The sequence below is a fragment of the Raphanus sativus genome, chromosome 6 (genome assembly GCF_000801105.2).
Source record: "Raphanus sativus cultivar WK10039 chromosome 6, ASM80110v3, whole genome shotgun sequence".
In the NCBI taxonomy this organism is placed as follows: domain Eukaryota; kingdom Viridiplantae; phylum Streptophyta; class Magnoliopsida; order Brassicales; family Brassicaceae; genus Raphanus; species Raphanus sativus.
Window position 1 is genome coordinate 21,327,741 of NC_079516.1, and position 18,941 is coordinate 21,346,681.

At 31.6% G+C, this 18,941-nt stretch overlaps 1 protein-coding gene and 1 pseudogene across 1 annotated transcript; one reads left to right on the forward strand and one right to left on the reverse strand.

The window, feature by feature from the left end:
* The window catches only part of LOC108835136 (DNA replication licensing factor MCM6-like), a 37,315-nt pseudogene extending 33,443 nt beyond the window's left edge, over positions 1 to 3,872 (forward strand).
* A 464-nt stretch (positions 3,873 to 4,336) lies between these two features.
* On the reverse strand, positions 4,337 to 7,387 carry LOC108835137 (alpha-barbatene synthase-like). The gene is made up of 7 exons (XM_056988002.1): positions 7,236 to 7,387; positions 6,837 to 7,119; positions 6,059 to 6,440; positions 5,760 to 5,981; positions 5,521 to 5,659; positions 5,193 to 5,441; positions 4,337 to 4,832 (listed from the first exon to the last, which is right to left on the reverse strand). Exons 1-7 carry the CDS (start codon positions 7,338 to 7,340, stop codon positions 4,539 to 4,541), a joined length of 1,674 nt encoding a protein of 557 aa, XP_056843982.1. The 5' UTR covers positions 7,341 to 7,387; the 3' UTR covers positions 4,337 to 4,538.
* Between the last annotated feature and the right edge of the window lie 11,554 nt (positions 7,388 to 18,941).

Sequence of the window (18,941 nt, forward strand, 5' to 3'; positions counted from 1 at the left end):
ACATGTATGGTAATTTACCGATGTTATGTAGATAACATCACGACTTTAATTTAAACATCCAAAAAATGATGTCGATGTAGGGGAAGTTTCAAAAATACCACTTTGATAGTACCATTGTTCACATTTACCACCACTAAAGACACTTTTAGAAAAATACCTTATTTATTAAAATGTTAAAGAGTCTTATATCCTTATTTTTATATGCTTTTCAAAATTCTAACCTCAATCTCTAAATCCTAAACCCCCAACTCTAAACCCTAAATCCTAAATCCTCAACTTTAAACCATAAAACCTAAACTCTATACCCTAAATTCAATACCCTAAACCTTAAACACTAAAACTTCAACTATAAACCCTAAATCCTCAACTCTAAACCCTAAACTACATACCATAAACCCTAAAACATCAAATCTAAACCCTAAACCCTAAACCTTCAAATCTAAATCATTCATTAAAAGTGGTGATAAAAGTGGTTAGTGTAAACATGAAAAGTGGTACTATGAAAATGATATTTTAGGCAATTTCCCGTGTATGTAAGAGACCATTTACGTCTCTTGTTTATCAATTAAAATATGACATACTTGACGGTAATTAACTAAAATTAGATTTTGATCCATGTTTTAAAAATAAAATATTTTAACAAACTCTTATTTACAATGTCAATATTTTTAATTTATTTTATAAGTTGTGTTTTAACGTTTTTATTTTAGTGTATTTAAAACTTTATAGTTAAATTATTTCATTTATATTATATATAAAATTTATGTGATTAATTTGATTAATTGTGTAATATATACTTATTTCATATACTGAATAAAATTGAATGAAATTATTACTGATATATCTATATAATAAGATAGTAAAAGAGGTAGAAACAAAATTCAATGGGATCAGTCATTACAGTATAAAACTGTTAAAGATTTTACAATAAACTAAAGGGTCAAGCCCTTGAAAATATACAAATTTTTCAAGGGCAATTCTCTCAAATAGCATTTTTTAAGTTTTTGTCACAAAAATAGCACTCAAAAAATAAAATGACCAAAATAGCACATTTTTGTTTTGAAAATTTTAATATTTATTATTAATTTTTAAAAATTTGAACACATTCCTAAAACCCCACCCCTTAACTCTAAACCCTAAGTCTTAGATTAATTAACCCAAGAGTTGTAAATGCATATTTACTCTTCCATAAAACTTATTTTGAACATTTTCCTCCTTGTGATGCTATTTTGTGACAAAAACTTGGTTTGGTGTTATTCTGATATTTTTCTCTTTTTTCAATATATACTAATGCTATTTGGATACATTAAACTAAATTTAAAAACTGATAAGGGTCAATCGACCTTTTAAAACTTTCATTGCCTTCACCATTGGAGTACAGATATATGTTGTTATTTACTTCTTTAAAAATATCTTTTGGTTATAAGTATTATGTTTTAGCATATAGAAAGAAAATCTTGTAGGATTTTTTTTTAGAAATTAAAAAGAAATTTAATATATACATAAAATTAATATATGTTATATATATTATATTTTAATTAATTTACTAAAAATCAGTTAGACTGTATTGACTGCTACTGTTGTGCTAAAGAACCAGAAACTGTGAATTCTGCATTGAGGTAGTTTTTGCATTGATGAATAGTAGAATGGATGAATGAATATATACGCTCTAGTTCTGATTAATGACCTGTCATAGGCTGGTGCTTTGATGCTTGCTGATAATGGAATATGTTGCATTCACGAGTTTGACAAGATAGATATAAAAGATCAGGTAAGTGATCGTCATTGCTTTTATTACAGGGAAGAGGACTGAGTTTCCTAGACTGTGATTAATGGAAATTTACTGTTGCACAAAGGTTGCCCATTCGAAGCAATGGAACAGCAAACGATAAGCATCACGAAAGCTGGGATACAAGCCACCTTGAATGCCAGGACATCAATCGTTGCTGCAGCTAATCCTATATCTCATTGTGGTCTGATCATGGCCATTTTTCAGTACAACGTTAACCTTCCACCTGCCATTCTCTCGAGGTTTGATCTTGTCTACGTTTTGACTGACAAATCTGATGAGGTAACAGATTACCACATTGCCCATCATATCGTCCAATTTCACCAGAAGCACGAAGCAGCGCTTTCTCCTGCATTCACTACCCTACAACTCAAGCATTACATTGCTTATGCGAAAACCTTAAAGCCAAAACTAACTTAAGAAATGGTTTTCTTGTGTTGGAGATGCTAAAATCAATTTTGGTATCTTTCCATCTGTATTGCTGCAGCTAAGCCCGGAAGCAAGGAAGCAACTGGTCAAGTCTTAGTGTTTCTCTACGTGGAGGCGATACAACTCCTGGCACAAGAGTAGCGTATCGGATGACAGTTAGGCAGCTGGAGGCACTGATCAGGCTCTCAGAAGCCATTGCTAGGAGTCATTTGGAAACACTGGTGATTATCCATAACGACCGTCTCTCTCGTTTCTCTTCTGTTTCTCACTGTTTCTCTGGCGAAGCGAAATTTTTCTTCTTCTTTTGGTTTAAGGTGAAACCAAGTCATCTTCTTCTGGCTGTCTCACTGTTAAAGACTTCTGTCATTAGGTAACTTTCAAACCTCTCTTATTTTGTTCCAATATTATAACCATAAACAATCATCTTTGCTTCTCTTATCCAGTGTTGAGTCAGGCGATATTGACCTCTCTGAGTATCAAGATGCTAACGGTGACAACATGGATGACATGGATGATCAACAGATTGGTGCCAGCTGAACCAGCTTCTACAACTGCAGGTATATGTATACTTACCACATGATATGATATTTTCATTTTATCTTCCTTTTCTACTTAAGTACTGTAACAAACATTACTGATGTAACAACAGATAATGGGGCAGCAGCTCCAAAGCTGGTGATTAGCGAGGAAGAGTATGATAAAATCACACAGGCCTTAGTCATTCGACTTAGACAACACGAAGAAACGGTTAGAAAAGACAGTAAGCATTAAGCAACATCAATCTTTCTTCAATTCTCTATACTAATGAGTTCTTTCTTCCAAGTCCTGAAAAAAATTGCTTCTTTAGGTTCTGAATCGCCTGGAATAAGACAAAAGGAACTGATTCGATGGTATATCGACCAACAGAACGTGAAAAAGAAGTACAGTTCGCAAGAGCAAGTCAAACTCAATATTAAGAAACTCAGAGCCATCATTGAGGTATATCTAAAACAATCTAAGGCCATCATTAAAGCTAAAGACGGTTTACGGTTTCTTAGAAATTTTTTTTTGTCTAAAAAAATTAAAAATTAAAAAGCGAACCAAGGGTTTTTAATTTTTTTTGTCTAAAAAATAAAAAAAAATTAAAAATTAGGCCACATGTCAGTAAAGCTTGCGAACAGTGCAAGAAACACTCCAAAATCGGTTTTTAATTCATATCTTATACGACTGTTTCTTATGGGTTTTGTGGGGTCTACGCAATAAAAACCCACTAAAAACCCACTAATAACCCCTGATAATGGTGGCCTTATAAGTTAAGGAATGTTTTTTCTTACTTATGTATCTAACACAATGTATGCATCTTACAGAGTTTGGCCTGTAAAGAAGGTCACCTTATAGTGTTAGCCAATGAGCAAGAGGCCACAAAATCTGAAGAACCAAGACGAAGATCTTCACAAAGAGACGAGAGGATCTTGGCCGTTGCTCCAACCTATGTGACCCGACCGAGTGATGTTACCGATTGTTAAGATTCCTCTGTAGTTCCAAAGTAGATGCTTACATTCTTGTGTTATCATTTCAGACTAGTTTTAGTCGATCTCGCTAGTATGTATAATTCAAGTTCTTGGAAGTAACGTATCTTCAAGAATATGAAATTGTGCTTTCACCTTCGTCAGTGAGCCACCACATTAAATTAATGTTCTACTTTCTCATGTACTATATGTTCTGGTATTTTTTTTATGGCCGCCATAAGTTACACAATTTAATAGATATTCCTCAATGACGTGTTTAAATAAAAGGAGAGGCATGTTTTAAAAGTACGTCATTAAGGAATATCTATTTAATTGTGTAACTTCTTTACCTGACATGCTGTGAAAATATGCTCGTAAACCTCTGAACATAATGGAGATTACTGATACAAACGTTTACTAACACATTTCATGTGAAACCCAAAAGCAAGGAAGCTTGATTTCCACATATACCAAATTTATAAGTACATGGTAAATACAATCACAAAAGGAGTTTCAAGGGTATATTAATAAAGTGTTTAAGGATACACAGGAATGATTAACAAAAGATAAAACTTTATTTTATTAAGAATATTCAAGGATATTACAAATGACTCGAAAAACTCTTTCGGACTTAATACACTCAACTCGATTTAGCTTGAATTATTTATAGTACAAGGCATAAGTAATATTCTCTAGATATTTGATATTTTACATCACATACCACATAAATAATATCTTATATCAATACACCGTATGTATAGTTGGTGTTAACCCTTTTGGTTAACATATACCACACTTAGTTGATGTTGACATAGATAATATAAGTCCAAACTCTAAAGATGTATTGGATCAACGAGCAAAGTGGTGATATACTCCTTGAACATGCCTTCACGGTGGTTATAGACATCGTCAGATGTATATAGAACGTCTAGTGAGCGTCCGTAATTGATGATTTGTTTAAGAACTCTACGAGAGATGTGGGTTGTCTTCAAGCACTCCTCGTTAACGATCTTGTTGATATCTTTAATCATCTTATGAAACTCTTTTATAGCTTCTTCTTTGGTAACTCCATGTTGTTTTATGTAATAGTTGAGTGCGTTTGCAGTGTAACCTTTACCAATATCCTCCTGATCATATGAACCACAATCCAATACATGAAATATGAGCTGGATATATGAGCTGGATATATTAGCCAAATTAAATTAAATCCAAGGAAGTTTCAAAAGGGAACTAAACGTTTTGTATGTTCAATTTGATTGTTGTTTTTTTTCACACACAATTCATTAAACCGTGAATTTCAACCAAATCAATTCTTAATTTTTCAAGTTGAACCAAATTTGTTGAAATAAACCTAAGAAAATATATTTGCGAGTTAATAGTTTTGAAATTATTTCAGTAACTGACAAGGTAAACAGGTCAAGATCGACCACAAACTAAAATGATATATATATATATATATATATAATGTAGGTCTTGAAAATTAATACCTCATAGTCAGTTATGTCATCCATGAGACGGGTCTTTGCGGCTAGAACTTGGACCACCTTTGGTCTAGATCTTAGCCACTCAAAATCTCTCTTCTCACCTATCTCTCCAAGTCCCATAATAAAGCAGGTTATGGTCGCATACGAACCAATCTCAGCTCCACCAGCCTCTATATAAGCATCAAAGCTAGGCATGTAATCTTCTCGTCCCCATTTGACAAGTTGGAGGTTTGTCCTCACAAGTATCTTGAACTAATAACAACAATATATTATGTTACCAGCCAGTATATCTGATCATTTCTAATTATTTAAGCTTTTGAAAGTAAAAGACCTCTTCTATCATTTCCTCCAAGACAAATAATCTCCCTTGTGACCTCAATATATCTGCATACTCTTTATAAACACTGATCACAAATTTGAAGGCCGTCTTCATGTGTCCTTGAAGTTTTCCCATGTAATCAGGGTCCCATCTATTAATGGAAGAATGCAACAGTTCACTCATCACTAACTTGCTTGTTGTTTTATATGATGCAACATCATAAATTTTCAGGATATATATAATGAATGTACCTTTCTATGCAATCAACGAGATTCATAACTTCCTCAATAGAAGCATATGTATCGCAAGCATCATCTAGAAATGTGATTGCTAAGTATAACTTAGCCGACATAATTCTCCCAAGTGAAAACTGCGGCTCAAAATACATCATCAGCGCCGCTAACCAAGTCTCAATGGTTCTTTCTCTAAAATTAGGTGGTAATTTCGATGTATGATCTAGTCCCCTCCACCACCTGCCAGAAAAATATGTACAAAATGTTAAATATGAAATCACAAAGAAAATTGCTAAACTAGATGAATATTCACATACAGGGTGATTGTTTTTAGTTCCTGGAAGTAATGAAGCTGTAAGAACTTGAAATTGAGCTTTGCTAGCTTGAGCAGCGTTTCATCGTGGTTCTCTTCTTGTTCATAAAATGAAATATACTCCCTTGCAACCAGTGCTTCAATGTTCATGTGTTGAGGTATGTGAAGAGCTTTTTGTATAAGCCTTGAAATGTGTCCTGGACATGCTAATTGACCTGTAGCTATTGGCTCCAAGTGGCTCAACGTAAAGCTCAATGATTCATCCAAGATATAATCCGTTGTTGTTCTGAAGTGTAGTGCTTCATAAAAGCTTAGCATTCCTTTGAAATCACTTATTAGATATCTCTTGAACTTCTCATCATCTTCTTTAAATCTCCTGAATACATCTATTTGAAAACAACCGTGTTGTTACACTTCACGTTTGTATTTTAGATGTAAGCAAGGCATTTTGATATTTCAATTACTGTCTTTAGCCTTTTGAAAGTTATAGGTAAAATTGAAAATCATTAAATAATTAAAAATTATTTCAGTTCAGTTTTTTTTTTTCATTTCAGTTCAGTTAAGGTTCCTATCAAAACAAAACATGCATACTTCTTTTTTTTTTTCTTTTTTTTTTGGTGTAAAACATGCATACTTCTTGATAGATATATGTATATTTTCATTAACGCTGATATATCAAATAAGAAACATGCAACACAAAGCATTCAAATATAATTTATGTGACATGTTCTTTTCTTTCTTTCTTTTTTTTTTTTTTCTAATGACATGTTCAAGTTTCTTACCCGATGACATGTTGTGACCATATTGTCTGAAAACCCGGAACATGATAGAAATCGTGTACAAGTCATTCTCATCCGCTATCAAATCCGCTATCTTCTCGAAAGCAACTTTCACTATGTGTTCAATCTCATTCTCGAAATGATATGCCAGACCAAGACTGACTAGAAAATGGATTATAAGAATTTTCCTCTTCGTCACCTGGCCATCATCTTCCGAATACAAAATTAGCATGTCCCTGACTTTAGGCTTTAGTACCTCAATTTCTTTTGCAAGAGCATCAAGATCCTAATAGTTAACACAACTCATACATCGTTAGACAAGCATGTAACGTACAACGAATTATGCACAGATGTATGACTATATTAGTGTTTATATATATACATATTAATATTTGGACTCACCGAGTCAGTGACGGTCACAGTCAGGAAGTGATCACTCCATTTAGAGGGTGTGAATTTTGTAAAATCAAAACCAATTCCATGATCAACTTTTCTTTTTGCTTCCATGTAATTGAAAAATGAGAGAAAGAAAGGTAGTGGTGGGAAGAACAAGAAAGAGCACTAAATACAAAGATGTAGCGAATGATCAATTGACTATTTTTAGTAAGAAAATATATAGACCAGAGAAAACACTAACTGCTTCCAAAAAGTAAAAGTAGTAACAAAACTACATAGTAATCCGCGCCTTACACGGAGTTAAATAACTGATTAGATTGTTTATTTTAAGTTGTGATAAAAGAAATGTCGTATATTTTTTTTCAAGGGATGAGCATTCAAATATCTGTTCGGATTTAGTTGATATATTCAGATTTTGGATTTTAATTTTTAGAGTTAGAAGTTTAAATATTATTTGGATATTTACAATTTTTTGTTTGAAAGTGTTTTGGATTTTGTTCAAAGTATTGCATATTCAGTTCAAGTTCGAGGTTGGGTACCTTTTAATTATGTAATTTCTTAAAAAAATTACAAATATACTTAATCCTCAAAATCGAAAAAATAAAAATAATATAAAATATAAATAGTTAAATAATATAAGACTAAATACTTAAGTTTACATAAATAGTTTAATTTAAATATTTAAATGGAGAAAATAATATGTTTTCAGCATTTTGAACATATTTTATATTTAGGTATTTTCATATTGATTAATATATAATAGATATAAATTTAAAAGAACTAATATATGTAATTGTGTTTTAGACATTTTCGGTATCCAAAATATTTTAGTTTGGATTGGATTTGGATCTGGTTATCCGGATATTAAACTTTAGATCCATTTAAGTACTTTATATGTTTTAGTTTGTGTTTAGTATTACTTTCAAATCAAGTTCGGTTCGTTCGGTTCTTTGGATCCAAAAATTTTATCCACACATATTTTCTTCTACTAATATAAAGAAAAAAAATAAATGTAAAACTAATATGTTGGGCTTATTTTACATACATAATTATTGGACCACATTTTAAGTATGTCAATAAAATGGTTAGGCGTGATGTCAATAGTGTTGGGTAAGATGTAGTCTATAACCAATAACGTGTACTTTTATAAAAAATATTTGGTAAATATAATAAACGTAATATAATCAAGTGAAATGGGTTAGAGTTGCCTCGGAAATAATGTGATCTCTTCACTCGATACATGAATTTTATTTTTCAATCGATTTCTCGAATTTTTTTTAAAGCTTTTCTGATTTCTGATTTTTTCTGTAATCTGATTATGTTTTAATTCTTGGTTTGATATGAAAATTCTGTAAAGAAAAACAATATTTTGCTAAACTAAGATCTAACTTTATGGTATTTTTCACCTAAATTTTCTTAATTCATAACCAATCAAAATTATTTGTTTCTTTTGTTTGCATAAACCTCAATCATGACCAAATTTGGCAAAATACGAAACTTTCAATTTCTTAAAACATTCATTCTTACATTTTAGTTGATGTGAATCTTAATGATTTTGTAGTTTATTTCTGTCAACAATGATATTATTTAGTAACTGTCTGAAGAGAACTTGAATTCACTGATACAAAAATTAATAATACGAAAACTAAAAAAGAGTTAATTAAAAAAAATTAGTGTTTTAACACATTAAATTGTCTGTGATAGAATTAAGAAATTTTTGTGTGAACACATTAATTACTAAATGAATGTGAGACTGACATGTAAGCATTTTTGTGTTAATGTGTGTGAAAACATTTTTGCAAATGCTTCTCTTTTAATATATAAACTAGGATATGACCCGCACTTTGTGCGGGGTGAAAATGATTACATAAAAATATAGTCAACATTAATATTACAATGTGTAGTAGTCCTGCGATTTCGGTTTTCCAAAACCAAACCTAACCATTGGTTTTCGGTTAACCAAAATTTTGAAAAATTAATTTCAAAATTAACCAAACTGAATTTCAGTTTAGTTTTCGGTTATTTTCGGTTTTCAATTTTATACCAGAAAATAACTGATATAATTGGTTTTCAGCTAATTTCGGAATAATTTTCTTTAAAATTCGGATATTTTGGTTATTTTGGTTAAATTCGGATATTTTTGGTTTTTCGGTTAATTTCAGTTCGGTTTTCTGGTTATTTTAGGTCCTTATCGATTTTTCATTTTTTTGAAAATCAAAACCCAAAGAAAACCAAATTATTATTTGTTTAAATCCTACCAAACTGAACTGAATTGAAAACCGTAACTGAACTAAAATCATTCTTACTGTTCCATACAATATAATTATTATGACAGCGTAGTGGTTAGAAATATTGCGTGATTGATTGTGGTTTCTATTGTATATTTTTGGAAAGTACATTCTAGTTAGGATACTAATTAGCAATAATTATAGACGATTATAATTCTATAATAGTGATTGTATAAAAACATAATTTTGGAAACCATGAATATTACGAAACAAAAACATTTTCATAGTTTGAATATATAAAAACAGCAATAATGAACATTATTTAACGTCTCACAAATTCAGCCAGTTCATAATTTTGTATATCATCTTCTCATGATTTAATAAAGAAATAAATATCATGGTCAAATACAATTAATAATAATACAAAATTATATGGTAAGTAATGGTTACAAAATTGGAATGACCATGATTTTTTGATTTTAGAAATAATATGTTGACATAATTTTGAAAACAATTGTGTTAACCTCCTAAATTTATTCAGTGATTGACCATTAACTCAGTTTCTGCCATATATGCATAATTTGGCTCGAAGTTAGTTAATTACCTTCGCCCAGTGTCTGATTTATCTAAATAATACCAATCACCGTCAAATTTATATAAATTTTTTTCCTAATTTTGTATACGAATATATTCTAAAACATAGATAATACTGATTTGAAGGAAAATTATGAATACATGGCCAAAATGTTACAATTACTAATAGTTAAAACTATAAGAAAATAAAATTAAACGTACAATGCTATTGTTTGATGTATGTTTTATAAGCTATTATATATGTCGTTCGTGTAATATAAAAAAGAGTGTATAAGTCATGTATACATCTATGCCTCTCCGGTGATTTTTTGATATTTTACATACAATATTTTACATAGGATTATATACATCGTTAGTATAATATATAAAAAAATAAATCGTTTTTATGCATGTCAAACATTGGCACATAATATGAACGTGGACAATGTATAAGAGCATAATATTAAAGGTCTATATAAATTTCTAAAACATACACTATATGCCAATTGTGTATAAATATATTCATGTGTCTTCCCGGTTATTTATAGCATATCAAAGTCGATATCGAGATCACCTTGCTAAATGTGAAGACCTGCGCCTTGATTTTCGAAGTGTTCATAATAATAGTTTTCAATCTGCTAATATTTACCAAAATATGAAACAATTAATGTGTTCGTGTGTACCTTACCTAACCAATCTTTCTATATGTAACGACTATTTTTTAAATTTTATAGATAGTGATTATAATATTTGACTGTTTTTATGTTGGTTATGAACTTATGATCATTTACAGTTCTTATGTTAAATTTTGAACCAAAACGCGGCAAAGTAAAACGTGAGTATAGTGTTTGAAAGTCAAATATTATAATCAATAATGTAATAAAATTATAATATTTATATTTTAATGTACAATTAATTATAATACGAATTTATATGGTAAGTAATGGTTACGAAACGTGGGTACTTACTTCTATAAATAATATGTTGTCATAATACAAATAATCAATTTTTTCAAATCAACCTCCCAAATTTACTCACTGTTTGGCGATGGTATAGTGGATTTGATTCAAAGATTTGAACTGATCATGTGTATTTCCTCCTAAACCGTTACGCACCGAAGGTAACTAATTTCTATAATTTTGAGCCAAATAAGAACAATCACCGTCAAATTACTATAAATTTGGTTCATAATTTTATATGCTTCCTATATTCTAAAACATGCAATAATATTATATGTTTCCTATATTCGTGATGTTGAAAAAAAGAATATGAAATATAAAAGAATATATAAGTAAAAGAATATATAAAAGAATGTATAAATAAATGTATACATATTCACTTTTTTACATATTACATACTGCATATTGCATACATATATAAAAGAATGTATAAGTAAAAGAATATATAAAAGAATGTATATGTAAATGTAAATGTATACATATATGCATTTCTTACATATAATATATAAAATAATATATAAAAGAATGAATGTATAAGTTATGTATACACGTTTTAAGTGGAGAAGAATTTCACTATACATTTATGTCGAATATAATCTCCTAACGTATTATGCATGTCGAATAGAAGCAATGCATATGTGTCATCTTACCCTAGTATAAATATAAAGAAGAGCATGTAACAAACATAATAGTACCAATGGCATTATATGTAATAACCCTAGTAAATCAAGGATAATTGTAAATGATGGCCGAGAAGGATTGTGAGGATGACACGTATGCATAATGGCAACATTGAAATTAGTTTACTCTTTAAAGGTTAATTTTTTAAAATGTTTCTTGATTAATAATAAGGGGATGACATGAGGTACTTGTTCAGACCCGACAATAAGATTTTTGGGCCCCATTCCAAATAAAATAAATATTACTTTCATTTTAAAAATTTAAAATATATTTATTAATTTTTCTTAAATATTTTAAATTATTTATTTCCTTTAAATAAAAATCAAAGTTATTAATTTTAGTAACATAACAATATATCATTTTAATTGTACAATCATGTTTATTTATAATTTAATTATAATAAAAATACATTTTATATTTCATAATTTTATGTATGAACTATTTTTATTTTAGTCCTTTTAAAAGAAAATTTCTTTATATATCGTACACTTATTATATTAATGTATATGTACTTAAACAAAAATATGGGTTTCTTAAAAACGGGCACCCGTTCAATTATTTCATATAAATGTTTGAGTAATTCTTGGGTTCACCCTTTTCATTCTCTAGGGTAAACATGTAGGTTTACCAACCAATATGATTTCTTTATTTCATATTCAAAATATTTTTAAAAATTAAATAAAATATTATTGAGTTATATTATGTTTTTAAAATAAAAAAATAATAATAGCAGTTGTAACCAGAAAACAAAAATTCTTTTAAATATTTTTAATAGGGTCAGTAAAATACTAAACTCTAAACCCTAAATCATAAACCCTAAATCCTTGAGGAAAATTTTAAACCCTTGGTTATATCATAAATCCTGGGGTTTAAATTTTCTCCAAAAATTTAGGGTTTAGTATTTAGGGTTAAAGATTTAGTAATCTTCTGACTGTTTCAAAATATATATTTTTTAAAAAAAGTTCAAGGATTTAAAATTTATCGAATTGTTTAGGATTTAGGGTTTAGTGTCTTGTTAATAATATTAAATTTTCTTAAAAAAATCTTTTTTTCAACTACTATTATTATTTATTTATATTTTATTTTAAAAAGATAATTTAATTTGATAATATTATGTTTCTCTTTAAAAAATATAGAATATTATTGGTCGGTGAACCCATAATCTAAATGTTCCAGGTCCTCCTGCTCTTTACTCGTTTAACAGTAATAAATAGCATACCTCAAAAAAATATTTATAAAATTTAATCAATAAATTAATTAATTTGTGCAATTCAGTGAACCTATTAAACAAATTAAATAAAGTTCTACTAGTATACTCTCCTGACTAGTGTACCACTTGATGAATTTTCTTTAGAGAATAGCCGCCGACAGTTCAAATATTCTATAGTAATAAATTTTTAAAAGCAGATTTCCATGACTAGTGTACCTCTTGGTGGATTTTCTTTATAGAATAGCTGCCGACGGTACATATATTCCTATTAGTACTCTTCTGCGGTCCACTATATCAATATACTCGAGAAAATAGAATTTAAAACTTTATCATTGTAGGGTTGTTTCTAAAGCTTTGATTGGTAGTGTTGATAACAAAGTAATAGCACTTTACTACAGAAGTAATATGCTATAAAACCAATATGGTACATAACTGGTATGTTTTATAAATACAATTAGTAAAGTGATTGGTAAAATAGTAAATTTTATATATATATATATATATTAGGTGTTTTATCCGCATATGCTGGTATAATTGTTTTGCTAATAGCTATTAATATATGTATTATCATTTAAACATCAGTAGAGTTTTGATTCACACAGAATTGTTTTTCTAATATATATATTTTTATATGTTTGGTGATATATATTTGAAACATTTGAGTATGACATAAGAAACTTGTGGTTTATAATAGATAATTTATTTAGTTTGAACAAAAAATAAAAATAATAATAGATAATTTATTTATTGTTTATAGCCAAAACTTGGTCGTGTGTTTATATACTAAGAGCATTTGGTATGTAGTTTTAACTTCTATCTGTATTTTACATTTTTAGTTATAAGTAATAAGCAATTAAGATTATCTTAAAGTACCATGACAATATTTTGTTGCAAAATATTATCAAATATTAAATTAAATAAAAAAATAGTTTTCAAATAATAAAAATTAAAAAATACGAAATTTTTTAATAAATCTTGAAAGTACTTTATGAATTCCAAATTTGCATATTTTACATAATTTTATATGGAAGCATGTGCTATTAGTTGTAAATATATAAACTAAAAACTTCGTTTATTAATTAAAAACCAATAAAAACGAACTAAACATAATATAATATTAAGACATATTATTTTTCAGTTATATATAAATTAAAGGTGAAATTTAAATTAAACAAACCTACATTAACATAAAAATTAATCAGATCGATAAGAAAAAAAATGGGCCAAAATAATGGTGAATATTGGATTAAGTCCAAAATTGATTAATAGTAACAACTCTCTCGGTGGAGCAACCTCAACCTTTCTGATCTTCTCAAATTCATCTCTACAGCCTGTAAAATATATTATTCTGAAAGCCTTCACGGACAGAAACAAAAAACGTAAACTCATCCTTTACCCAAAAAAAAACTTCATCTCTAAGTAATATGTCGATCAGCTTGATAGAAAAAGGTTAATCAATCTTATAATCTATTGGAATAATGATATAAATTAAAGGTGAAATTAAACACATCCGTTTTTTTTAACTATCAAACTTAAGTAATTGAATTATCTATGTTAAGATTTAGTTATGGATTAGTAATTTATCTAAACCATAATAAATGATCAAATCACAATAAGTAAATTATCTATGTTAAGATTTAGTTATGGTTTGGTAATTTATTGGTTTAGTAATTGAAAGAAACGGCTGTGTTTAAGGAAGTAGTTAAATATCATTCAAATTACTACACAATAGGTTTAGATGTAGTACTTAGGGATCGAATTAACAGAGACTCTAGAACTATACAATAGGTTTGAAGTCTTTTAAATATAGCTAGATCAATAGATTGTAAACAGTAAATTAATTGGTAAGCAAGGTAGTTGCTCGATTTGTTGATTTTAAGATTGTAAACGATTAAAGAGAAATAGCTAGATTCAGATATATTCCCAGGTATGAAAAATATGCAGTCTATTCTGATTGATTACGGGTTCACAGGTATTAATGTGTTCTCGAACTCAAACTTTGATAAAATCAATTAGATTATCTATATCAAGATCTCAAATTCAGACTTTCGTATGCAAATCGCGATAAAGTGTCGATTAATAATTCTATATGAATATCGATTGATACACATTTTAAAATATCGATCGATACACTTTTTAAAATATCGATCGACACAATGATAGTCGCGTCGATCGATTGATACACCTTTTGGGTCGAAGTAAGACCTTCGGGCCCTAAAGAACCTCCGGGTTATAAGACCTTCGGATCCTACAGAACCTCTGGGTTATGAGACCTCCGAGTCCTAAGGAACCTCTTGGCTATAAGGCCTTCTGGTCGTAAAGAACCTTCGGGTTACAAGACTCCAGGGTCCTAAGATAACTTTTGGGTTATAGAACTAAACCCTTCCGGTTTAAAGAAGGGATACGCCCTACGGCCTTCGAGTCCCTGGACGAAAGTCCATCCAGCCTTCTGGTTCCTAGGCAAAAGTCCATCCATCCTTCGGGTTATTGGACGAAAAGCCCATTCAGCCCTCGGTTCCCAGGACGAAAAGTCCATCCGGCCTTCGGGTCCCTGGACGAAAGTCCATCCAGCCTTCTGGTTCCTAGGTGAAAGTCCATCCAGCCTTCGGGTTGTTGGACGAAAAGCCCATTTAGCCCCCGGATCCCTAGACGAAAAGTTCATCCAACCACCAGGTCCCTGGACGAAAAATCCACCCAGCCTCCAAATTCTCGGATGAGACTTCGTACAACCTCCAGATTACAAAAAATCACGTCTTCAAAGACATGTCCAGCATCCTCCAGGTTTTAGGAAAAACATGACAAAAGGTCATCCCCGCATTGATTGTTGCCAACCTCCGGGAGCAGGTTGCAAAATTACATAGTTGAGAGTGGCCAAAAATCAATGGCAGAATTCAACTAATATTTCCAACTTCTTCATTCAACATGGACACTACTGCTCGCCGCCAACAACATGTCCAAGATATCTACTCCGATACCGAGAATCAACTAGGTTATCACCAGGTACCAAGACAGACATGCTGGATGTCCCCTTGCCAGAGGTCAAGGTACAATTCTAAGACAAGGCAAGAAGCTACACCTACAGCATTGAAACCTCGAGGAGCATCAAGTATGCTAAAAGCAATAAGGGGACCAGCATGAAGACTTGAATGAAACTCCACTATTGCTTTTACAAGGCCAAAAAGGTGCAAGCAAGGCGAACGAAATAAACAATGAGTATCCTCAGCTCTAGCCTCCGGGTCATATTCAACCTATTCATTCTCCTATCCTTGCCAAGACTTTCCTTCTCAGAAATCATGGATCCCGACTCATACATTCCTGCACACGATTCATGAAACCAGAGAGTCTTCGAGAAATGCAAACTGAAGTCCTACCTGAACCAAGGCCGAGTTTAGTTCCAGGAGCAGCACAAGCATCTCGGGTACTCCCTCAATATCCGAAGACAGTGGATCCGCCTACGAACGAGCCATCCTAATCATAAAAGAAGGCACCACGAGCCTTTGACCGTGTATCTCAACTCCTGGGATAATTTCTCTCCTACTCCCAGACCAGGACTCCCATTTGCAGGCCATCAGAATCGAGAGTACAACCAGACCCGCCTGGTCTTCATCACTCAGACCAAGCACACAACCTTTAAAGCATTTCTGAAAGTCTATCTACGTTGGTCCAAGCCACGACATTATGCCTATAAGGTGTACTGACAAATATACTACTTGTTCCAGACCAGATCATGCGCAAGTACATCTAAGCACTACCGACAAGACAGTTTGGTGGCTCATGATTTGGCATCTTCTTTAGTAGACGAGCCGACATCGTATCCCAAATTCATCACGAAAATTGGTACTATGGTGCAACTCATGAAGTCCTATGAAGAAAGTTATGTTATTTCCTGCCTTCAAACATGAAGCCAGAAAATAAGGGGCAAACTGTTGGGGAAAAATAATCCATGAGGAGATTTCCCAGCTTCCTGCTTCCAGAGTCCGACCCCTTCTCCAGGTTCATGTCCATGCTTCCAGGGTCCGAACCCTTCTCCGGGTTCAAGATTCCAGGTCATATAATTACTCTTGCCTCTGAGTAAAAAAGAAAACTTCAAGATAAATGTAAACATCCATATTTATCATAATATGGTCGAGTTTCCTTAAATCCAAGAAAAGAAAGAGGAAGTATTTCAAAATATTTGGTCGCCTTTAATAAAATTGGAAATATTCTATTATCTAAGGATATATTGAATATTTCAAAAATTCTAAAGAGCAGGCATGACTTCTACTATAAAGAAAGGGCTCATAAACCCTAATGAAGAGGTCAAGACGTTCATGGACAGAGATCACAAGTTCTACAGCCGCCCATGCAATATTTGATACCTAGAAGACCTTCCTCTTCGATACGCCTATGATAGGTTAATCCCGGCGATTACTATCAGCCAGATGAGACTCTATACTCATTTCTGTGCGTCCATAATAGAGGAAGAAGTCCATCTACAGAAGACATAAACCCCATAGCCGATTTGACGGCTACCAAGGCAAGAATTGGCCTAAAAGACTATCTCCACTGACATGTCTATGGAAGACGAATCCATGTGATTACCACCAACAGGATGGCGTCCTATGCTCATGGAAGCATGCCTACAACTCTGTATACTGGTTCGGGCTACGCTCTCCAGCTCATCGGCAGGGACACTCCATGCTCCATGAAGCATATCGAAGCTCCATGAAGCATATCGAAGCTCCATGCTCACTGCAGCATCTCGACGATCCCACCATCTATTCCGGCCATGTGTCTTCTATAATAGATGACTCCTATCAACTACAGAGCCACATGCTCATCAGGCCACATGCCTTCATCAGGCTCCGCGCCTCCATCATACCATGTGCCTTCATCAGGCTCCGCGCCTGCATCAGGACACATGCCTATATCAGGCTCCACGCCTCCATCAGGCCACGTGCCTTCATCAGGCTCCGCGCCTCCATCAGGCCACGTGCATTCATCAGGCTACGTGCCTCCAATATATGAATTACAAATGGCTTGATCCCCTTCTGAGGGGTATGTAGGAAATCCCCACTGTGGGATGCAGATATAAATCCCCACTCCTTCCATGGACCATGCATCATGAACCTTTGACTATGCATCATGAAGACCATGCGGCCTTCACTACGGACCATGCGGCCTATACAGATAGGCAGCCCCTGCCTAATGACCAATATCCCTTGGTGATACGAAGACACTGGCGATACATACTGGCCCATACCCTTATGGCAGTATCCTAAAAGCAGGATCTCCATGTTCATCAACTACTGAAGTAAGAGAAAGCACTACGACTATTTGTCTCCTTCATCTTATCATTCCGTAGGCGTAGGCTGAGCACGAATCACTTGTACTTGAAAATACACTAACAAGTTGTATAGTCGTGGTTGATTGTCTTGATTGATTGTTATATTTGATCATCTGTTGACTTATGATATGTTGTCCAAAAATATAGAATGTCGATTAAAAGATATGAGTTTTGAATTATGAACATGTAGTAAATCATAAGGAAGATAGATGTTGTCCATCAAACACTAAGAGATAAGTATATGATATATAATTTGCTTATATTTGAATAATATAAATATATTATATATAACATATATGTATTTTGGTTTTGATATTCTATTGATAATAAGGATTATATTAATTAGATTTATTTAATTAAATTTTAAATGTAAAAAAATATTTTTTTAAATATATATTTTTATTTTTAATAAATTTATTGAAAAAATATTTTAAAAGAAATTATTTTTTTGTAATTTGTTTTTAGATATAAATATAATTTAAGATACTATTAAATTAAATTATTTGAAATATTAATATATTCTAAAGCCAATGATGTATCAAAATCTTCATATTTAAAACATTGGACATCTAACACATACTCTCAGCTATTGCTCTCACCAAAACCCGGTGTTTCATGGGAGAAGCAAACACATACTCTCAAAGTACCACTTCATTCGGAAATGTGTGGAGTTCAATTTTATTGAGGTTAGACATGTACCTGGAGTAGAGGAAAAGGAAGACATACTCACAAAAC

What these genes read in the sequence shown, in the direction of transcription:
- LOC108835137 (XM_056988002.1), bottom strand. Translation starts at nt 7,340, where the DNA reads ATGGAAGCAAAAAGAAAAGTTGATCATGGAATTGGTTTTGATTTTACA. An exon ending in TGGTCACAACATGTCATCGG is followed by an intron (nt 6,441 to 6,836) that starts GTAAGAAACTTG and finishes GTTTTCAAATAG; the next exon opens with ATGTATTCAGGAGATTTAAA. An exon ending in ATGACATAACTGACTATGAG is followed by an intron (nt 4,833 to 5,192) that starts GTATTAATTTTC and finishes TCATATGATCAG; the next exon opens with GAGGATATTGGTAAAGGTTA.